Below are 23,413 nucleotides of genomic sequence, written 5' to 3' on the forward strand. Positions count from 1 at the left end.
ATAGTAGTAATGAGAAAACCTTTAGAAGATGAGTAGGAAGAGAAAGGAGAACGGGTTTGGATCCCTGCAAACCTCCCCCCAGGGGTTTCGGGCCCTGCTCACCCCTCTGGTTCCCTCCGCCCACGGAACAGCGCAGTCTCACGGACCGAGGGGCCTCCCAGCCCATCCCAGAGACTTGTATGAAAGTATCGAAGAAGACTCCCTCGAATGGCCATGAAATTACAACATACTCTTGCAAATGGAAAGCGGGCTAAAGTGAAAACGCCACAGCGACCGCCCCGTGGCAATAATGCCTGGCTGCCCGACCACGGGAACGGCCCCCTGAGCTGTTTCCCGCAAAACCAGTGACAGCTGTGCTGTGACTCCGCCCGGCGGACAAACGACGTGGGCTCTGAAACCACAGGAGGCTGAGCCGAGCCCCATCGGTGTTACACAACAGCCCGACACGAGCTGGGTCTGTCATCAGCTGAAGGAAGTCACTCATCACAGCGGCCACCTTTAGACCTCGCCCCTCTCTTTCAGTTCCTCCAGTGCCCAGCCCAGCAGGGGTCTTTCGTCACTCGTGCCTCCACCTGTGACGGGGAAGTTCGCCCATCCGTCCCGTGGGACTTCCGGAGGCCGGTCCCCCCCCCCCAAGACCCCCACGGCACTGCCCTTTCCCGTGTCCCCAGGGGACACACAGCCCTTGACACAGGAGCACCGATTTAGGTTCTATTTTTATTTGACAAGAATGTAACATGCTGAAACAGGAAAAACGGGGGATGCACACATCATTCGCTTCTCGGAAACCAGCTCCAGTTGTCCGCAATAAATAAATATTTAAACAGTGAGGAGTTCCCGACGGGCGCTGAGAGGTCCCCAGCACGTTCAGAGGTAGAGCCTGGTGGAGAGAGGGAGACGGGGCTGCCGGCTCCTGCTGAGAGTCTCAGGTTGAGGCAAACGGAAATTACAATAATAAATAACAATAGCAACAACACCAACAGTAACAAAAAATAATATGCTCTGACAATGGTCACAAAACCAACAATATAACGTTATAACTTAAATAATTTTCTCCTGGAGGAGCTCCCAGTGCAGCGAGAACAGGGTCGGTTTTCCTGGGGCGCGAGGGGCTGCCTGGCTCATGCACCTCCCCAGCCCGGGCTCCGCGCAGGGGCCACCTCGGAATGTGTGTCCAGTGATGCCCTGAGGTGACAGGCAGGTTCTGACTTCTCCGAGTCCTGATCGTCCAAGAAGCCCCTCTCCGCAGCTCTGCTCCCAGCTTCTGTGGTCTGTCCAAGGGTCGCCATGGCCCCTGCCCCGTGTCCCCCAGTGTTCCGGTAAGCGCACCTCATGTCCACTGGAAGGAAGCACAAGGCCCCCCTTCCATCCTAGGGTGCCTCTTTTCCCCGTTCTCATACTCACACACAAAAAAATGGCTTGATTTAAACAGGACTTTCAGAAACTGTCAAGAGATATGTTTCTTAGGATCCTTTGCTCCCTCCCTGCACGCCACCGGGCATGAGAGCTGACCAGCCCCTCACCGAGAGGTCCCACCCCTTGTTCCTCGGGGGCTCCACATTCAGGGGTGGAACCGAGCCAAGAGGGGGCACATCCCGGCAAGGGGCCCTCACCCTGCCCTGCTCACAGGTGGACGCTGCCGCAAACACAGGGTCAGGGGCCACCGACAAGGTCACCGAGAGCACCAGGATTAATTTCACGTGAGCAAAATGGCTTCTCCTCGGGGCTCTCTACTGACTTGGAAAGGGACTCAGAGGCCAGTTTTTGAGGTATGAAAATCTCACTTGGGGCAAGCATCGCATCAGCTCCCTGGGCCTGAAAAGACTGTGAGGCTGGACACAGGAGTGTTAAGAAGTACAGGCTAAGGTGCCCTTGGGCAGCCCAGGGGCAGGGGAGGTGGAGAGAGAGAATGGGAAGAATCCACATCTGGGGCTCCCTCCTGTGCCCAGGACAGTCTGGGAGTCGGGAAAACAGGATGTGATCAGTCAGCTGTTCAACAGGAAGAACAGCTGACCTGGTTGTCTTCCCTCTCGTTTTCCCAGTTTCCCTCCATTCACACGTTTCCCAAACCACCTGGGCCATTTCTTGCCCTGTGGGGAAGGACAGGAGCCAATGACAACTCTTGCTCCACCGTTCTTTTCCCCAGAGAGCACCACGCAACCGCGATCTCCGGCCCTTATACACAAGTCCTGGGAGTTGGCTGGGGGGTACCCTCTCGCGCATAAAATTCAGTCCCACAGTAGCTGGAGGAGAGGCTGTTGCTTCCAAAACAAAACAGCTTTTTCCTTCGCTGTCCTCTTGCTTGCTTTGCAGAACCTGCCTCCCACACAGGGGCAGCTGCCTCAGGGCTGGGTGGCTGAACCTCTCTCCCTGGCTGGCTCCTCACCGCCACGAGGCTCAGGTGTGTAAGGGCTCTGCAGGGCTGCAGCCGGACGGAGAGGTGTTGGTGGCCGAGGCTTGGGCAGCCAGGTCCAGGTAAGCGGTTGACTTCAGGAAGCGTGGATAGGAGTCTTTCTCCATCAGGGTGCGTGTCTTCCCCTGAGCCACATCGAAGCACGTGGCCGTGGCAGCCTGCAGGTTCGTCCTGGTCAGTTCCCTGGTCTCGTGGTCTATGTTCACCTGTGGGAAGGAGAGCAAGCACACAGGTGAGTGGGGGTGGAGCTGATGGAGGGTGTGGTGAGGGGGGGTGGAGAGCGTGATGAGGGGCCCAGCAGATGGAGGCAGAAAGGACTGGCAGACAGGGCAGTGGAAGGAGCCCTGGATTCTGAGCCAGGAACCAGGAGTCTCCTGAGTCCCTTATTAACTGGCTTTCACGCTGGGCCTCTCCCCACATCTGATCCAGTGCCTGCCCTCTAACTTCTCAGAATTCTCAAGGTTATATTAAGACTGTCCACAAATGCAACCTCTTTTCACCCCTCCGTCTGTAACCTCCCTGGCTCTAGTCACCACCGCCTTGCTCCCAGATTAGTGCCAGGGCACCTGCTAACGGGTCTCCCCCTGCTCCCCTCGCCCCTGTGGTCTGCTCTCCACTGAGCAGCCAGACTGGACCCTTCAAACCCCAAGTCAGTCTGCTAGCAGCTCTCGTCTTCCCATGGCTCTCGGAGCAAAAGCCAACGTGTGTGCCGGGCCCACACGGCTACCTGGATCCACCCCTGGCCATCTGCCACCTGCCTGACCTCATTCCCCACTCTCTGCCCCAGTCTCCCCGTTCCCACAGGTCCTCTTGCTGCTGGTACGTGATGACGACAATGCTCTCTGGCCTTTGCACTTGCCCTTTCCTGTGTTAGGACGTTCTTTCCTCCCATGACTCTTTCAGTCCCTGTTCGTGTGCCAGCTGACCGGACAGCTCATCTCTCACTTCCCTTTATAAGATGGAAAGACCTCACCTCCTTCCCTCCACCCGTGGGGACTCCCTCTGTCCCCTGCTTTATGTTTATCAGAGGGTAGGTCACCCCCTAGCAAATGTTTGATTGGTTACTAGCAACTTCTCCAGCTGCTATAGGGGCTTTGTTTTGTTCACTGCTCTGCTCCCAATGACTATAACAGGACCTGGCATGGATTTGGTGCTCAATACATCTGCATGGAATAATGTGGAATCAATAAAAATGCTCAGAAAATAAAATAGAAACCTTGGCACAAAAGCAAAGCATTACTGCCATATGCCCACTAGGTGGCGCCATGTTCTTTATCAAATGCAGGTGCCTGGCAGTGGAGGCCAGAGGGAAGGAGGCAGGCTCGCTGACCGCAGACAGACCTGCCCACCTGAGGCAGGTCAGCCAGGGGAGACAGGCAGGTTGCACAAGGTCCCTAGACGACCTCTCCCCCGAGTTGCGTAAGTGTTTTGGGGGCCTCTAAAGAGGGCTTAGTCTACAAGAGTGGGTACAGACAGAAGCCAACCCCAGCTAGCCCCTCCGACCCCATCAGCGAGTCTGAGGGCAATGGCCCCTAAGCCTGATTTTCCTAGGCTCCAGCCCATTCGCCCTGGTGCCAAACAAATCCAGTCTACTTCCAAACTCAGTCCTTCACCTGCTAGGCCCCCCACCCCCCGATTCTCAGTGGGGAAGGAGCAGGCAGGATCTGGAAGACCCAGGGGACATGTCCCAGCTCTGACCTCTTTCGGGGCTTCGCTGCAGATGAACTCCTCAAAGATCCGGTGAGCCCGGGAGGCCAGCTTGGTAGCCGACCGGATCTTCTTGAACTCCTCACAGGCCAGCCAGAACTCCAGGTTCTCCTCGCTGAACTCCGTCTTCAGGAAGGCATGGAAGGCAGCCACCCCATCTGGGTTAGAGGGAGAGAGAAAGGACTGGTCAGGCTGAGGAACGGCAGGGACCCGCAGAAGAAAAGACAGCAATTGTAGTCAGTGGCTCTATTTTTAGGATGTAATTTTCACAAACAAGTGTCGGCCTTTGTATCGGGGATGGAGGCTGACACACCAGGGGATCGTTATTATTATTGTTGTTACTACTACTGTGATTTTGCCCACGCCTTCAGCTTCCCTCAGGCTGGGTCCCAAGCACATGGGCACACACGTGCCGGCCACAGGCAGACATAACAGGGTCCTACTCACTTCTACTGCTCAGCAGCAAGTCAAAGGACTCTCTCCATCCCAGCACATCTTCTGAGAAGTTTCTGCTGTAAAATAAAAGGGAGGGATACGATTTCAATTTAAAGAAAAAATATCAATAAATTAATGTGCAGCACAGATCCTAGCCAGAACTCTAACGGGAGTTGCCCAATTCACACAAAGTCTTGCCCCGGGATCATTGGAGCTGACTCCTCAAACCCTTGCTTGGGGTTAAGGGTGACAGCGCTGTTTCCCAGAGAACAAGCCAGTAACCAGAAAGCAAAGCCAGGCCCCGTCTGGCCTTCAGTGAATAACTCCAAGACTGTCTCTTCGCAGTCCCAAATCCTTTCTTTCCCCCTGACTCTCCAGGCATCGTTTTTGTACACTTCTCCAAGGAAATAAGGGCCATGTGAATAAAGGTTATGTCGACCCAGAGCCCCAGAGCCCAGCGCAGCACCTGGCACAGTGGATGTTCAGTACACAAGGGCCTCTAGGCGAGGTGCTCACTTATGGAAGTAGAGTCATTGATGACAAACCTCAGGTGCTCTTGGACCCTGTCCTGGCCCTGGCTGCATGTGCGATGACATCTCCAGGTCATTCAAGCCCTGGGTTAAATCCCTGGAGCCACCCACCCAGTTGCCCATGAGCCAAGCAGCCACAGCAGACCAGCAAGAAGCCCCCCTGAAATCTCCAGCAAGGGGTCACCAAGGTCCACCCTATCATATCCTAGTTTCTCCTTGTATTTTCCTTCTCACGGCTCCTCCCACATCTGGCCCCTTCTCCTCTCGGGGCCCGAGGCTGGTCGGCAGGACTTACCCCTCTTTGCTGTGTTTGCTGCTCCACTCAAGCTTGCCGACGCTCCCAGCATCAGAGCCCAGGTCTGATTTGTGGAGAAAGATCCCCAGACGTGTCTTGAACTCTTTGGCTCTGGAAGACAAAGCAGGAACATGTAAGGATTCTCCATGTGCTCAGCCAGGGCAGGGGTTTTCTGGGGTCTCAGAAGAGAGGTCAGGCCGCTGCCACCCCAATGCCAGCCTCAAGGGCTCCTGGAAATGCTTGGCTCTTCCCAGGGCCTGAACTTTGCTTCTCTCCTTCGTATCATGAAACCCCCAAACAATGAAAGCAATGTCTGAGCCGTGCCTGCCTTACACTTCCTGAGTTTACAGCACTTCAGGCACTAAAGTCACACTGCTCTCACCCTCAGGGCTAGCCATGAATATTTCTGGAACTGTGTAAAAACTGATTCCTTATCTTTACCTTTTCCTTCCCAGCCACCAGTTCCAGCAAGGATTGGAGGCGGGTGGGTAGCTCCCTGGGAAGTGGGCACGTTCCTAACCTGCGGACTTGGAAAACACCTCCCCTGCCTTCCTAAGGCTGGAGGAGGCCATGCCCGGAGATCTGGGCTGTAGAATAAAAACCAAGTCCTTAAGAAACTGGGGAAGGTGGTCCAGGTGATGCCAACGTGGTCTTCAGCAGGTCACCCAGGACTGCCCTTTACCAGAGGACGGGGAATGAGTCCTGTTTTCCTCTCTCCCTTCCCTGGGTCGGGTGCTCCTCTGAGACTCCACGGGATGCATCCGAGCATGTGGCGCCAAGCTGACCTCGGCCTCTCCTTTCAATCTTTAGCATCCTATTATCCAGCCCACCCGGGGCCCCAGACCTGCCACCCCACTTCCTCCCGGCAGCTGGACAAGCTCCCCTTACCTCTCCAGGCAGGTGGTGGGGAAGGCGGACAGGGTCCGGCACATGGCTGCGGGTGCAGGGCAGCACGTCGTGGGAAGAATCGTGGCGGGCTCCAATCGGCACCGGGAGTGCGAGGAGGCAGAGGATCCGCGGAGGCTGGTTCTCGGCAGCTGATACTCAGTGGCTGATACTCGTCTGCTCTGGTTGAGTTTATCCAGCTGCATGCTAGCAGCCCGCTATTCCGCGGCTTTTATTCCCTCGGAGGGGGCGGGGCCGACTGCTGGCCGCCGACCAATCCGAGAGCGGGACTGAGCACTGCCCCGGCAGAGGCGGGGCCCGGGAGCCGAACCCGCTGGTCGTCCAGCCCAGGGCTGCTCCCCCACCCGCGTGCAACCTTCACACTGGGGGGCACACGGGGCTGCCCTCCTCCCGGCAGACGCCGGCACGCGGAGGGAGAAGCGGCAGGGAAGTCACACGAAGAGGAGACGCACACACCCAGTTTAGCAGGAAAAAAAAATACCCTGCTGGCCTCTTGTACAATAAAAGCTGGAAACCAACACAAAGGTAGTGGAGGATTTGCGGAGTGGGGTGAGGGTCTGGGAAGCACACACGGGGTCGATCGCGGCCTCAGCCTGTTTGGTCCTGAAATGCAACCCCGGGCGGCACAGCATCGTGATTATACTGATACCTGGCAATTTCCCGTGCTCCTGCCCCGATGGCCACGGGGCTAAGGCGCTGGTACTAAGACTTAGGTTAAACAACTTGCTCCAAGTTACGCAGTATGTGTTGCACCAGAATTCGAGTATGAATTTACTGTGTGTTTCTACTCCCAGAAAAAAAAAAGTCTCACCATCTTTGTAACCCACGGATGGTCCTGGGTAAAAGCAGCTGCTCTGCTAGTTCAGTGTCCTAATCTCTGAGATAAAGGGGAGAATTTCCCTGCCTCTCTCCTCATCCCCCCACGGAGGGGGCGCTACAGCACCCACCTCCCCGCTCCGCAGTTCCCTCCGGGATTGCTGTGAAGACGCTGCCTGGGAGGTTGCCAGTGTGGAGTAGAGCCAGATCCTGGTTTCAAAGCATGGCCTTACCATTGACTGATGGAACCTTAACCTGGTTCCTTAACCTCCACCTGGGCACTGGGCACACTTCTTAACCCTGTCTGCGCCTCGTTTCCCTCGTCTCTAAGATGGGAACATGAGACATATTTCATCCGGTGGTTGTGAGGTGTAAATAAGCTCCTTCTTGGAGTCAGTTTCCCAGGAAACAGGAAATTCAATTCCTCTGAGGCAGAGAAGTGCTGGGCGAAGTTCTTGGAACTGAGAGGGCATGAGGGAAGCTGCGCCGGGCAGAGGGAGGAGGTGAACGCCAGGAGCGGGACAGCCCCTTGAAGCTGTCCCCCATTGAAGCACGGGGGCAAATACCCCCACCCCAACCTTTCACTTGGGGATGCAGATGCCCCAAGAAATGGCTCTATATTGAACAAGGTGACTCTCCCTCTGGCTAGGGCAACCCCTGGAGAAAGATTGCACTGTGAACCTATAGCAGACAACCCTCTGGGGGGTAGGGGATGAGGGCCTTGGTCCCAAAGGGGGAGTTTGGGGGGCATGCCACAGCACCGGCAACAACATGTAAGAGTCCAGCACGTGGTCAGCACTCAGTAAATGTGGGTGCTCCGTTTTACTGAACACAGGGATCGCCAGACAATAAGGAAAAGCAGTGAGCTTTGCGTCTGTTAGAATTCAGGTTTTTATTTCATAAGGGGGCATCTAGGAGTTGCTATTGCTCAGCAAGGCCTGGGAATAAAGTATCAGGAAAAAGAGAACCAAGAGAAGAGTTTCCCCCCCCCTGCGAAAGCTCAGTGAGAAAGCCAAGGAAAGCTGGTGAGGGAAGGAAAGGGAAAAGGCACAGAGTTGGGGGTGGGGAGGCGGCAGGGAGGCCTGTGAGGTGGTCCTGGAGGCATTGCTAGAGCCAAAGAGACCCTAATGAAAACCTTGGGTGGCTTCACGTGTCCAAGCAGATCCCCTGCTTAGCCAGGGTCTGCAGAACTTAATTGAAATACAATGCCCTCCAAAGAGCCCCAGCCAAACCCTGCCCAGTCTCCCTGGGGGGTAGGGGGTTGGTTGGTGGAGCCCGGGGGCAGATATGGCGGCCGCTCACACCTAAGCAGCAGCATCTCTGCTGCCAGCGTCCACGGAAAGATTTAGGAATTCCTGAATCACAAAGGCAATCAGGCTTGCGAGGTTTGGAAATATAAAAGTGGCTGGATGATGACCAGGGAGTAATCACTTCCTGACCAGAGAAGTAGACAGCCCCCGGGGGCTGTTTCCTGGCTGGGCTGTGACAAAATTATGGCTGTCCTCCCCTCCTGGGCAGGGGAAGTTGACTGAGTTCAGCCTGGGTGTAGGAAATGACTGTTTCCCCCTGATCATCCCTCAGGGCTCTGGGTGCAGCTCACTTTGAAAGCTGTTCCTCCCTGGTTTCTTTGCCTCTTCCCTCCCTTCCTCCTCCCCCCCCCCACCACCCAGGGGCAGAGTTCTGACTGGGTGGGAGTGTGGGAAACCTGTTGATCTCTACCCAGTTAGTCCAGTGGACCCCTAGCCTCCAAGGCAGGGCAGTCGCCGCCAGTGGTACCCAGGGACACTAGGAACATACTTGTTGCTAGTATGTACATTCTATGTACGGTACATAAAGCTCTAACCATCTGACCTCAGGTCCTTCTGCCTCACACCTGAACATGCAGCCAAACACGGCAGTCAGCAGGGTACACAGGCGCCATGCTACCTGTAACTACAACCCCCTGAAGGCCCCGGCCCTCCCTGTACAACTCATTTTAAAAGATACTTCCATCAGAGCCCTGGCTGGTGTAGCTCAGAGGATTGAGTGTCAGCCTGTGGCAAAGCAAGGGGTTGCTGCTTGGATGCCTAGTCAGGGCACATGCCTGGGTTGCAGGCCAGGTTCCCCAGTAGGGGGCACGAGAGAGGCAACCACACCTTGATGTTTCTCTCTTTCTTTCTCCCCTCCTTGCCCTCTAAAAAGATATAAATTAAATCTTTAAATAAAGTTACTTCCAATAAACTAATTTTATTCACATATTGATAAATAACTTACATATAATGAAATGCAAAGCATTTCTCAAGCCTTCTGTTTGATGATTTCTGACAAATGCACATACACCCTTATAACCACTACCCAATGAAACTGCACCATGTGGCCATCCCTCTGGGAACCTCCTTCGTGAAGGACACCCCCTTTTAGAGGCAACCACTAGTCTGGGTCCTAGAACCGTAAGGAAAGTAAGTGTGACTCTTCTTGACTTTTCCACGTCTTTCTGAGGCCTAGCTCAAAAGTGCTTTCTCGTCCCATCCTCGGCCCTGAGCAGCATGCCCAGCTCCGTGTGTATATTCCAGAAATGCTGGCTGGCTGGCCTCTGTTTCAACACAAATCACAATAACTAATGTTTATCAGACACGCACTTTGTGCCAGGCTGTCCTTTCAAGTCTCACAATTGCCACATGAGACGGGTCCTTTCTTTTCCTCCTTTGACGTTTGAGTAAACTGGGGCACAGAGTGGTTAAGCGACTTGCCTATGGTCACACAGCAACCATAGGTCTAGCTGGCTTTTGGGCTCAGATAGTTCAACTCCAGAACCTGTGTTCCTAAACATACACCCTGACAGCTGACTGTGTGGCATTTTCTAGAACTCAGAATTTGCTCCCTATGGGGAGAATGAAGCATAGCTTGGGAAATATTGGCAGGATGCTACAACTCATCCTTCTGTCCTCTGAAACTCTCCTTGCTGTGTGGTCTCCCCAACCCCCTTCCCTGCTCACCCCATTCCTCTGTTGCTATTCACATTTTCCACATTCCGTTTTGCCCTTAGCTGTGTGTCATCACCGGCCCTGAACTCTCCTGCTTCCTCTGTTCCGTGTGGATTTGGTTCTGGTGCATGGCTGTGGAGAGCCCCTGTGTCTTCAAAGGCCCCTCGATTCATATCTCGGCTTTGGTTTCTCTTCGCAGAAAACTCTGAGCTCAATGCTTTGCCTGCTTTCCCATCCCTCCTCACTCACTGAGGACCTGGATCCCACCTGGAAGGAGCCCGGGAGCTTGTGAGGGGGGCAGAGCCTCAGCTCCCGAAGTCTTTGGGGTGGTCAGGTCCTGGCGACCTTTGCTCCCCACAACCCCCTGGCAGCCTGAGTGCTGGCAGATGGAGCTTCTGGTATTTTGTGCTTTCCTGGTTGTTGAGTGCCGGCTGTGGCTCTTCCCGGGCCTCGTGCTCGGGGTTTTGTGTTCTGCAGCTCCCACGAGGGCTTGTCTGCCTGGCGGGAGGGTCTGCCTTACCTCACCCCCCAAGTGGACTGTCTGCCAGCCTAGGGCTCCTGAGCTTCTCCTATCTGCCGGTGCTGCAGGGTCCCCCACAGCGAGCCTGTCCTAGGCCTCTCCCCAGCCTTGCGTCATGCTGCCTCCTCCGCTCTCACCTGCAAACACCCTTGCTGTCCTCTCAGTCCGTCCCCTAAAGTACTAACGAAATCAAAGACAGTGAGTGAGCCCTCATCCTGCCAATTCCAAAACCGGAGAACGAATGACCCGGGAACCTGGTTTCTAAACGTCTTCTTCCTCCTTCTCATCCTCCCTCCCCACCCCCTCCTTCATCTGTCACAAATGTCAGGTTTCGGGGAAACTCTCACTTCCACTCACTAAGACTTAGTAACAAAGTTGTTCAAAGGCTGGATTTTTCTCGTTCAATCGTCAAGGGAGGCCCTGAGATGCCACCTCAAAGGAAAGATTACAGGGACGCAGGCGAGGCCCAGGATTCGGAAAGGACTGAAAGGTGGTGTTTACAATTCCAGCGTCCGGTTCTGCCCTGGCTGAGGAGTGAGCATGTCCTCATTCCAGAGCTGAAAAGTCAGGCGGGCCAGGCGCGCCCCTCCAGGCAGGAAACAGGCCCTGGGGGGCCTAACAGATGCCACGCCCTGGTTGGGGGGGATTCCGACCCACTCTCTGCCTCTACCACATTCTCCAACAGGGAGGGCGCCAGCGGCGCTGATACGTTCATGATGTCGCGGAGCAGAGAGAGGCACACTGCTTTCATGGCAGACTCTGCGGTCAGCCTAATGGGTGTGGCAGGAGCGACAGGGACACAGAACAGGTGGAGAAGAAATATCATTTTGCTCTCACATTGTGGGTGGGGGGAAGCGGGGGTGGAAACAGGGGACTGGAAGACCCTCACAGAGGGAAGACTGTACAAGCACTAGTTGCTGTCCCAGTGCACCCACCCTCATTTCTTGAGAAACCTCAGCGCATCAGAGTACCCCTAGCTCCAGGGACACTGGGGAGCCGCTTCTGAGATGTGGGTGCTCACTCAGGCAGGCCTGGAACCCCGAATCTTGGAGCCTAGCTGAGTGGCACGTTTCAGGCAGTCGTGAAATGCTGGGCGAGGAATGAAGGGATGCATCCACTCCAGGGGGTGGCTCTCTTTGGAGAGTCCCTGTGCACTCCGCCTCCCCGGGAGCCTTGAGATCACAGACACTCCTGGCTGACCTTCAGACGACTTTCTGGAAATGGGGTGAAGACAGGCTGGATGACTCAGTGGAACTTATTATCACCTCCTGAACACGCCCTGTGCTGTGGCTTGTGGAGTCAGTTCTCCAATACAGGCAAAATGGCACAAGGTCAGGGAGGTTCTGGCAGGTGTCAGTGGTCCCCGTGCCCGGCTCGGACTGGAGACAGGACACCGAACACATAGGGACCCTGTGCCATCTTGACCTGCATCTCTGAAGGCCTTCAGTAAGGAAAGCGCCCAGCACCCCTCGCGCCCCTCCCCCTCCCTAGTTAGTACCCGGAGGCCTCTGCTAGGCAGAAGCCGTGGGCCAGACCCGAGTCCTGTGTTTGGTGGTAAAGACGGATTTCTGCTGGCTGCAGCTGTCTGACACGCGGCCCTGCTCTAGACCCTGTCTGGGAGGAAGGGAAACTGCCTCTGCGGGGCCCCCGTGATCCAACACCGCAGAGCACCGCCTCTACAGAGCGGGGGCCCGGGCTGCAGTGGGGGTATGCGGCCGACCCCCAGTGACGCACCCCATGACTGACGTGCCAGAACCCAGCTCCATCTAGCAGGTCCAAGCCCAGGGCTACTCAGTGCCCCACCCTCTGGCCCCTGAGCCGCTCTCACACTGGGCCCCACCGCTGTATCAGGCCCTTTCACCACACTGCCCTAGTTAGGGTGTCTAGGTGCTCACACGGCCACCGATGAGACATGAGGGCCGCAGGAGCACAAGCCCCAGCACGTGAGCATCACACGCACGTGCAGAGATGTCAGTTACGGGAGGGGCTTTGGCCATCACCTGGGAGTTAGGGGCCTGCCCTGCATGCGGCCCCCTCCCCCCCCTTTGAGTGACCATCCATGAGCCCTTTGTCCACAGGGAGAGTGAGGAATGGGGGGGGGGAGCGATGCAGGGGGGCCAGAGGAAAAGTAGGCTTTGTAGGAAAAACAGGGGAGGCTCGACAAAGCCCCGGCACTAGCTGTGAGCGCCCAGAGACCAGTTGTGTGGAAACGTGCGCCTCTCAGTAGGCCCAGGCAGAGGGAGAAACGTGGTTTGATGTGTGAGCAGCTGGAGGCTGGGGCTGGCGGAGGTGGGTGGGAGGGAGCCGGGCAGGAGGGAGCACTGGGAACAGGTGGTCCTCTCACAAGCTCCCAGGCCATCAGCCCCTGACACAGCAGCTGTCCTAGAAACAGGCCCAGGGGGACAAAGGGGAGAGCACAGCGGGGGGTGTGGGATGTTTTGCAGAGAAAGAAATGAGCTCTTCCTAATGGCCTCCACACACCCAAACACAGGGAGACACGCGGTGAGCTGTGTGACTGAGCCCCAGCAAGCGCTCCCTCCCCACCCTGCCTGCTGGCTGTGCTGCTGCGGGTGAGATGGGGGGGCGGGGGGGTGCTGCTGGTTCCAAGTCCCTGGACTTCCCCCTGCCACACCAACAGCGATGTCACATTGAGTGGGTATTTTTTGGGCTACATGGTGGGTATTCCAGTTCTCACCCTTTTAACCCTCACGCTGATGGTCGTTGTTTTCCTGACAGGGAAACTGAGGAAGGGACAGCAGGCAGAGCCATGATTTGATACGGGGCACCTGACCCCAGCGTCCAGGTACTGAGCCACTCACTCCAGAGCTGCAGAAACCTCCTTCCTGCCCTGGGTTCCCCCATGCTCTCATCCCCAGCTCCAAGAGGATTGGGGAACGGAAGTTCTGCCTTCTCATATATTTCAGTCTGAGCTTCGCTTGCTGGGAGGGGCCGCAGAGAGTACAGGAAAAGGACTACCAGCTTTCAAGGTGCAGTTTTTGGCGGGCCAGCCTGGTCACTCCCTCTCAGCAGCTTGTGACCCTGGGGCCCATGCTCTTCATGGAGAAATGTCCCTCCTCTCTAAGAAGGGCACTTTCACTGATTCAGCGGTCACTAAGTCCCACACTGGAGTTCAGAATTGCACACCTAGGGGCTCATTTAGTGTTCGCTGCCGGCCCACCAGGTGGGCCCACCACACTCTGGCTCTTCTCCCGCCTCTGTGGCTGCTGCTCTCGTGTCCTGTCTGTCCTTTCGTATAGCCGCTGCCCAGGGCTGTGGCCTTGACCTGCCTCTCTTCTTGTTCTAGAACCTCTACCCGGATAAGAGCTACTGCTTCCACCTGTCTGTATGGTGATGATGGCCCCCCAAAACCTATCTCTCTGGCCTCTGCTAAAGTTCAAGGCCCATCTCTCCACCATTAGGTGTCTTCATACTTAACTCATCCACAACAAATTTGGTACCTTGTACACACCACCACACTTGACTACATTAACAGCATTAATTAATGGCAGCAAAGCGCCTATTCTCATTCACCATCAATGATTCCTCACTTCTATCCCTCCCGTTTCCAAACAGCCTTCAAGTCCTCTTTGCTCTCATTTAGTGTAATTTTATTGTGATTGTATGTTTAGCAACTCTCTCTTCCATACATTGTGAACCTGCAAAAAAAAAAAAAAAGCCCAGGAGCTGCACACAGTAGGCACTCAATAACTGACTATTTGCATGAATGAATGTCTTCTCTGTGAGGCCGAACTTGAGGAACAATAAGCCCAAGCAGCAGGGAGCCGTAGGAGCCGCTGTACACCAGCCACCACGCTTCCTTCTGTGTAAGACAGATGCTCACTCTCCCTGAGGCAGATGCTCCGGAGCCCAGGAAAGCTACCGTGAAATGGGTGGGGAGCAGGGGGTGGGGTGGGGGAGACAACAGCACATGGCGGAACTACTTACTGAGTGGCAGAACATAACTTAAAACTCAGGAGATCTAGCCTCTGGGACTGGTTCTAGGACCAACCAGCTGTGTGACGGAGGGCAGTCACCAGCCTCTCTCTCTTGTGCCCTAATGTTTTCATGTGCAAACAAGGAGTAATAACAAGGCTGCCTGACCCAACAAAGGCGGGGGGAGTGTGTGAATGTGCTCTGAGATGTCCTAGACGCACACAAAGAATGCGGAGCTATCCCCACTTTTGTTAGGAAAACGAGCCAGGCTTTGTCCGGCCCAGGACCAGTGAAGAATTCTGAGTCTCGCAGTTTGAGGCTGGGGGTGGGGAGAGGGCAGTGCTTCCACGCCTTGGAGGGTGGAGATTTCCAACCAGTTGGGCCCGAGGAGCGCCTCTTTGGCTTGGGCCTCCGCCTTCTCCCACCCCCTCCTTCCCTTTCCTCTGACCAAGTGACAACTGCTGGGAAACAGAATGGAGAGTCTTAAAATAGAGCAGCGAATGTCTGGAATCACAGCCCCACCAGCCTCCCCGCAGAGCGCACGCACAGAAACAATGGGCTCACGTGGCCCGCGATCCTCTGCCGCACAAGGGCCGAGTCCCTGGGAAAAGAAGCACATTGATGCCAGAGAAAAGCGGCCAGCCAGGAATGCGGCGTCTCCGCTGGCCGCCCCGCCCCGAGCCCCATCCGGGGGACAGCAGCGAGGTCCTGATGATGTTGCCGCGTCGCCCAGGGCCCAGAGCGCCCCAAGGAGCAGCTGTTCCTGGAAGCGCTGACTGACCGTGGCCCGGAGCCCAGCCGGCTGGGGAAAGACAGTGAGAGGCCTGGGGGGAGGGGGCAGTTCCATGAACCGATGTTTTCAGAGGAGCTTGACTTCCCAGGCTCTGAGTGCTGACTTTGGAATGCTTATGTAACGAAGTGTGGGCGACATAAAATGCTCTGAAGTGGAGAGCCACCTTGACAACTAGATCCTCGGTTCTGTGCCCAGCAGGACCCTGGTCCAATTCCAATCTGGTAACCGTTCGGCCTGACTCTGGAGGAAGGGTCCTCCTGGAGTGTGAAGGCTGAAGGGATGGGACAAAAATCATAAAATCCTGAAAAGCACCTGTTACTCTCTCTACATTCCGGAGTGGTAGATAATGAACAAGTATCACAGCGGTAAAATAATCGCCCACAGTGATTAACATACAAAGGAAATGGAGAGTCAAAGGGGAACTACTTTAAGCAAGGTGGTCGGAAAGGTATACTAGTCAACTTCCTGTGGCTAAGGACAGAATTGGATGCTGTCTGACTGAAAGAGAAAAAAATATATATTAAAGGGCGTTTTGGGTAGCCCACAGAATTTGCAGGAAGTCTCAGAACACAGACAAGAACAGACAGAGGCTCCGCGGAGAAAAATCCCTCCGCAAAACCACTCGGAGGTGCCAACAGGTGCCAGGGCTGAGGCCCGACGCCCCCGCCTGCTCCCAGCCAACGCTGGAACTCCCCAGACACCCGGGCTGGCCCTGCCGCCCTGAAAACCGGATGCTGCCACCACCACTAACCCCAAAGCGGATTCTCCGCCACCCCACTTCTTTGCATCACCAGCTCCTGATTCAAAGTCCCAGATGGGTGCACCTAATTGGCACCCTACTGCTTCTGATGCAAAGTCCCAAGCTGTGCTGGGTAGACATGGGCAATTGCTGGCACCGGTCCCGGGGCTGATGAACATGCAGGCCTGAGATTAAGGCGGGGTGGGGAGGGGGGAGGGGCCCAGGATACCCATCCACTCTTTATTGAAGTGCTCCCCCCTCCCAACTCATTTTGGCTGAGGCGGCCTTTTTTCTTCCTCGATGATGAGATGTTAGCCTCTTTTCTGATAAAAATAATAGCTACTAATTCTGAGTGCCTGTTACACACAACTCCTTCACAGACATCATCTCTAAGACTCACTACCCCCTTGCAAGGTAGTTAATGATGCTCTTCCTTTTCAAATGCGGAATCTAAGGCTTAGCGAGATGACAGATCCGGCCCAGGCTCTCCCAAGCAGGAAATTGCTGAGCTACATGTGAATGCAGGTCTGTTATGCCCTCAGGCACACAGGCTGCCTCCTAAGGGAGGTGACATTCAGACAAATTTTCAGCACAGAAGTGATCCCCGCCCCCGAATCCCGGCCATGACGGGGGCGGGGGGGGCGGGGTGTGGAGACAGTCAACTCCGTCTGGATTTAGGACCAGAGGCTCCATAGCCGTTTCTTTACCTGCCAATCACCTCTAGCCCATCTTGATCCCCTGGGACTGAAGCTGTCCCAGCCTCCCAGGTAGCCCGGCTCTCAGGCCATTTGGCAGGGTTCCCTGGTCCCTTTTTGCCAAGGCAGACACCTCTACCCCTCTGAGCTTGGGCCACCAGGCCTCCAGAAAGCCCCTCTGGGGTTCTGCGCCTCTGAATTTACACCACTAACGGCAGGTCTTGCTTTCATAAAATACTATGGCCCCCGAAGCTGTATGTGAGTTGCATTTCTATGAATCAATTCTGTATACACTGTCTTTTCAGAAATTGTTGTAAATCTCCAACCACGCTTCAGCACTCATTGCTGTCAGGGTACTTCATCCAGCTTCAAGTTGCATCGTCCCCTCCCATCCCTACTTTGCTTGGGAGGCAAATAGCCACACGCCAATGTTTACATGTACCCGGGTAGCTCCCCATTAATGGACTCCCAAGAGGCATCATCTTGTAAAGTGAAACAAATGCTACTTGATTTGATCATCTCCTAAGACATTCGTATTTTAAATTAAATTTTTTCTTGGGCTTTTTTTTTCATCAGATTACATGTCTCTACGTAGTGTTCTCATAATAAATCAGTGCTATTAAATGGGTCATTTGGTCAAAAAGAATAGACAGAGAAAGAGAGAGGCAGTGACAGTGAACATGGATTCCTGGACCTGTTACTGATTAATCATGAGCCACCCAGCTAGCCATTCAAGACTCAGTTTCTCCCTTTGAAATGCAGAGCTTAGTCTCGTTTGTGTATTTCATGAGGCTGTCTGAGGTTTTAAGAAGGCTCCCCAGTGTTATTAGAGTGCCATCAGCATGCGTCTGTTAGGAGAAAAGCATCTCACCAATGCATATAACCATGTAACGAAGGGGCGGCTGCCACCACTTGCTAAGTGCCCTCTCCTGGGCCAGCTTTCTGCTTTCCCAAAGGGCCGGTGCCTGAGTCATCCCTAGCAAGGAAGGTTGGCATTGCATCACTCACACCTCTCCCCAAGGCCCGGACAAGACACGCAAAATGACTACAAGGCTGGAGACTCAGTGCGGGTGCTGGCACAGCTCCCCTGGCAGCACACAGCTGCTGTGTTAGGTGTGAATCAAACATGCAGACCTCTGGAGGTTTGTCTCTCGCTTCTCTGAGACACAGCTTAGCAGAGCTGCTTAAAATATGGTGACACGTTGCCTCAGCACCGGGGCTCTTGGGGACATGAGGAGGGCAGTAGGGCTGCTTCTCCCAGAGCCCTAGGGCAGTCCAGTCCCTCTGGCCACCCTCCTGGGTGCCGCCATGTCCTGCCACTGCTCTCCTCTCCACCCTGCCTTTCTGGAACTCATAGACCACATGAAGCCGCACGGGCCCTGCAGCATCCCTAGGCGCCTGTTTGGGACCATGGTTACATGTCCAGAGGCACCGAGCTCTCTGCCTGGAGACCCCTGGGCAGGAATCAGACTGGAAATGAGCCCGCACCACCCCACCCCCGCCATCTCTCTCTGGGTTACTTGAGCTAGGAACCCAGCCCATGTGTCCACGCACATGTATGTGGGTGCACACACACGTGTGGTTCCTGAGCTAAAAGACTGAGATTCTCTCCAGGAAGGCCAGCAGTTTCAGCTGCGTTTACTTGACGGTCCAGCCCTTTGGAGGGCTGGTGACCCCCGACGGTGTACGAGTGGATGAGGCAGGGGAGGCTCGCTCTTCCGCCTCCCACAGTGATGGGCACAGGCTGGACCTACCACTTAAAGCCTGACAACAGCCAGGGAGCCTGCGGAAGCCTATCCAGAATGCCTGCATTTGGGGCCTAGGGACTGATTTTATGTCATTCTTAGTTGACACATTTGACATTAGTTTCCATGAGAATGTACACATATCAGGTGTGGACTCCAGTCCATGACCTCTATAGCCTAACCTAACTTCTCAATTTGAGCGCCCTTCCTGCAGATGACTGCAGAGGCAGAACACGAAACAAAACAAGAAATCAGACCTTCCCATCGTACCTCTCCATGAAATTATACCCGGGTTACGAGGCTTTATACAACGCCAAGGCATCGAGTAAAGGGTGAATGGCCCGTGGTCTCTGATCCTCTGTCCACTCAATCTGCTGAGACAGCCACAGTTCCTGCCTATAGGGTCCTCGGGTTCAGCAGCTGTCTGCTGCTTGCTTACTTAACCTGCTGAATAGGAACCCTTCGCAGTACCGCCTACGGACCCTGGCCCTCCCAGTCATTCCACTGTAGGGTCTTGTTGCCTCCCTGGGGGCACCTCTGAGAAAGCCCCTCCAGAACCTGTTTATTCCTTCCTACCCTGCACCCCAGAGGAAATCTCCCAGAAAGCAGGAAAAAATAAGAAGATGAAGAAAGTGCACCCAAAGTGAAGCATCTGTCTCACAACTGGCAAGGCCTACCGAACGCCCACACGGAATGTAAAAGCCCACATCACTGCCAATTCAGAACCTGGCATACAAAGGAGGTCCTGAAAGTTCAGAGCCCAGGGCGAGGGGCCATGCGGAGCAGGCCGCAAAGGATGAGCAGGCGTCACAGTGCCAGCAGCCTTCTCGACTGCAACTCTGAAAACCGAAGACAATAGGAACACCTGTGAAAACTCTTTCAACCTGGAATTCTGTACCTCCCCAATCAAGAGTGAGCAGAGAATGAGATTTCAAATCAGAAAATCCTATTAAAAACACACATATCTTCCATGTGCCCTTTCATAGCAAGCTATTCCTGGAAAAGATGCTCTATTGAACTAAAAACGGGAAAGAGGATGAGGGGGGAGCCAGGAATTAGGAGACAAGGAAACGGCGGAAGATGTTCTCAGGAAGTTGGCAGAGAAAAGGGCTGCAAGAGCTAGACAGCGGACTGAGAGACAGGCGGACCCCTCCTGGGGGGGCGGGGGGCAGAGGCCCACAGCAGGGACACCCCCCTGCAGCCGGGGGTTATCCCCTGGCCTCGACAAGGTGGGAACCTTTCTGAACAGTGCTTTGCCGAGCTGTGGGAACGCGTGGGAGGACTTAGGTATTGAAAGAAAACTGAACAAGTGAAAATTAGAGGCAATTATTAACCCCAGGAAAAACAAAAATAAATTGTGCAAGAATGCACATGTAATTAAAACATTAATTGGCTTCCTAGTAAACAATGTTGTACCATCATGGTAAGAAAGGCATTGTCACCCAGAAACCAGGGAGGACTCGACGAGGAGAAGAGAGGAAATTACATGAGTTTAAAACTCTCATTACCATAATAGGAAGTCTATAACTAGTGTCTAAAATTGAGTTGAAAGCCAGAAGCACACACTGTGCATTAGAAATACAGGGGAAATACCGGGTGAATCACTTAAGGCTGGGCTGCCAGTGGTTTTCTCTGTGGAAAAAGGAGGCGGGGAGGGCGGAGGAGGTGAGAAATAGTTCATTTTTTATTGTGTTTTTTTCCCTACATATATAGCTTACAACTAGTTTCCCATCAATAATTTTATTTAAAATATAAGTATGTTAAGTGAATCTTAAACACAAACCCCACTGGTCATATGTTTTAAACAGACTTGTAAGTAGATAGGAACAGGAAAAAGTTATAGGTGCTACCTGTGCACAGGTAAGAGAGAGGAGGCAAGTCCATCTAAGATAGGAGGGCCGAGAGATTCCTGACTCCTCCTCCTCCTTATTCAGGGAGACTGCTGCCTGTTGTGTGCACGTACACTTGTGGCTCAGCTGAAAAGCCTGCGCAGCAAGGCAGAAACTCCCCAGACACTCCCAGAGAGGTGGTGGGTGTGCTGGTTAGGAGCCCCGGCCTGAGCGCCGCTGCCTGGGTTTGAATCCTGGCTCTGCTGTGCCATTTTGCACAAGTTACTCACCATCCTCAGTTTCTCCAATTGTTCCTGCCTCGCAGGTTTATTTCCAGGGTGAAATGAGTTCATGTGGAAAGGGGTCAGAACAATTCTTCCTATGTATATTGTGTTCTTCCAGCAGAGTCTGCTTCAGCGCAGAAGCTGGATAAGCAGCGAGGGCTACAGAGAACTTAAGCCTGTCCCTGTTCTCCGAGGAGCTTAAAGAGGGGCAGGGAGTCGGGGAGAAGACTCGCCCATACACAAGCATCTTACCGCTAAGAGTGTCCAGGGGACTGGGTGCAGAATTGGGGGACTAGTTTCCGAGAGGGAGTAGCTGTCCATATGTGTTCTGTGGGAGGCCCTGGGCCCCCCTTCTCTAGGGATCTCTCTGCCCGTCCTGCCTCCCCACAGCTGCAGCAGCAGCTGTGCCCTGGTGAAGCCACGGCCTCCTTGACCCAGGAGCACATCAAAATCAGGCTGCGACTCTCAGTCTCCGGCTTGGGAATTTGGGGCCTGAGAGGTGGAGAGGTCGCCCTGTCCATGTCTTTGTGTTAGGACTCATATGTAAACATGGGAGCCATGGACCATTTTTTCATTGTTATTTACTTATTTATTTTTGCCATGGGAACTGGGAAACCAAAAAACAGTCTGCAGGCAGAGAAACGGGGACACGTGCACGGAGAGAAAGCGAGGGGGGAAGAGGGACAGGGCTTCTGGGTGCCCAGGGCTCTGCTCACCGTTTCTGTTCCCAGCCGTGGGACGTCCCAGTGCTCTGGCCAAACTCTCTTTCTATTTATGCCCGTTTGAATTGAAGTTATGTTGCAAACCAAAATTTCTTTAGTAATGAGGGGGCCTTCCCCATTCCTTGCTCCAGGGCAGAGAGCAAAAAAAAAAAAAAAATCTGACCGTGTTCCCTGGTGTAGAGGAACAGTCAGTAAGCCTGCAGCTGGAAAACCCAGAGGAGTCCCCCGGGTTGCACCAAGATGTCATCTGGCTCCGGCCCAGGACAGAGCAGCTCTGGCTTCCTGGAATGGACTTGGACTCAGATGAGGTGAAAGGAGGGACAGAAAAGGCTGAAGTTCTGGGCCACCGGGGGAGGCCAGGGCATCTGTGGCTGGGGCTCATTCCAGCTTGAAGAGCAGAGACTGCGGTGGGAGGATATGAGAGGGGCAGCTTGGAGAGGACCGATAGCCATGGCAACAGGAAGATGACGAAGGAGTGGTGATAGCCACCAAGGCCAAGGTGAGCTGGAGGAGGAAGTGGCCAAGCAAGATGCAAAGCAAGCCAATAAGTGGTAGCCTTCACCGTTCATGGACTATGTCCCTTTCTACCATTGTATGCTAGGCAGCAAAATTTGGGGACAAGGGAATGAAAGATGAGCTTTTAGGGACCCTGCTATGCAGACGAGTCATGGAATTATGGCGCATTTCCATTGTGTTCTCCTAGGCAGTCATGTCTGAGGAGTCACCGATCGGCAGACTGAAGCACCATTTAAAGCCACAATTCAAATACTCCAAAGAGGAAAAGATCAGAGATCACTGTTCGATGGGAAATCTGGGAAGGCCGCATGGAAGAAGTGGATGCAATATCCAGTAGCCAGATAGTATTTCTCTTTGTAACCCCATCGCCATAGTCCTAACACAGCAGATGCTCCAACATTTTTGCTTAATTAAATTGGATTCCAGGCAAAAGGAATAGCGTAAGTGAAGGCTGGGGTGCAAAAGGGTAGGGGGTACATGTATAGGGGCCATAAGTAGCACTCCTATTTGTTGGTAATCAGAGGAACAAAATTGATCAGCAGAAGACATGCTGGACAAGAAAGTTTAGGGTGGAGCTCTAACTCAGGAGTGCCTGCTGAGCAGCCTGAGGTTGAGAACCATGACATTGACCCTGTTCTGCCTCGTCATGGGCTCAAGGCCTGTGCAGTGGCATCACACAGACAGTATTTGAAGGAATGAAAGAATATAGAAAGTTCTCCTGTTAACAGAAAGTTCACTACCGGGTTCCTTTAAATCAAATATCTCTTAGTCCATTTAATTTAGACTGAGTGCACATCAATTATTTTCTCGCTCAGCTTTTAGAATAAAGAGCACTGATGTGGTAAATGCTTTGGCATGTAGACCTCCGTCTGAATGCCACTTGACTGCTGGGCGAAGTGCTTCTTGCTGACTCCTCGTGCTTCCTCGTGAAGGGACTGCCGTGGAGTTATTATACTGGTGGCCTCTCTCCCCAGCTTCGCAGACCTTCACGTAAACAGAGTCACACACAGTGTAGTGCTTCGTGTCTGGCTTCTTCAACTCAGTAGGTTTTGGAGATTCATCCACGTTGTTACACTTGTCAGGAGTGCGTTCCATTTCACTTCGGAGTGGTATTCGCTATGGTGTAACTTCACCAGGACTTGCTGATCCATTGTCCTACTTACTTGGGCTTTTTAAGGTTTTTGCCTACTCGTGAAAGCAGCTCTTACGAACCCCTGTGTACACGTCCTTTTGTGGACGTGTTTTCAGACCCATGAATAATCTAACTGAACCACGGGTCGGATATATATTGGGCTTTGCACAAAGCTGTCAAAATGCTTCTCAAGTGCTCTGGCACCATCTTGCATTGACACCAGCACCGCGTAAGAATTCCAGTTATTCCACACCCTCGCCAACCCCTGCTGGAATCAGGGTTTTCGTTTCACATCCTAGTGAGCCTGCAATGAAAACTCACTGTGGGTTTGGACATAACTTTCCCAAATGTTCCCTAGTCCCTGGAAGAGCCTCTCAGAGCTCCCAACGGGGGTCTCTTAGCACCCCTTTGGGTTGTCGTTTGTTCCTCACAGACGCAGC

At 53.9% G+C, this 23,413-nt stretch overlaps 1 protein-coding gene across 1 annotated transcript; it reads right to left on the minus strand.

Annotated features, from left to right (window-relative positions):
• Positions 1 to 703: 703 nt before the first annotated feature.
• Positions 704 to 6,467, minus strand: RGS16 (regulator of G protein signaling 16). The gene is made up of 5 exons (XM_045838799.1): positions 6,269 to 6,467; positions 5,381 to 5,491; positions 4,568 to 4,632; positions 4,112 to 4,278; positions 704 to 2,619 (listed from the first exon to the last, which is right to left on the minus strand). The coding sequence occupies exons 1-5, from the start codon at positions 6,310 to 6,312 to the stop codon at positions 2,398 to 2,400; spliced, it is 609 nt and encodes a 202-aa protein (XP_045694755.1). The 5' UTR covers positions 6,313 to 6,467; the 3' UTR covers positions 704 to 2,397.
• Positions 6,468 to 23,413: the final 16,946 nt, after the last annotated feature.

This window comes from Phyllostomus hastatus, unplaced genomic scaffold (assembly GCF_019186645.2).
Source record: "Phyllostomus hastatus isolate PE091 unplaced genomic scaffold, TTU_PhHast_1.1 phas_contig_283, whole genome shotgun sequence".
In the NCBI taxonomy this organism is placed as follows: domain Eukaryota; kingdom Metazoa; phylum Chordata; class Mammalia; order Chiroptera; family Phyllostomidae; genus Phyllostomus; species Phyllostomus hastatus.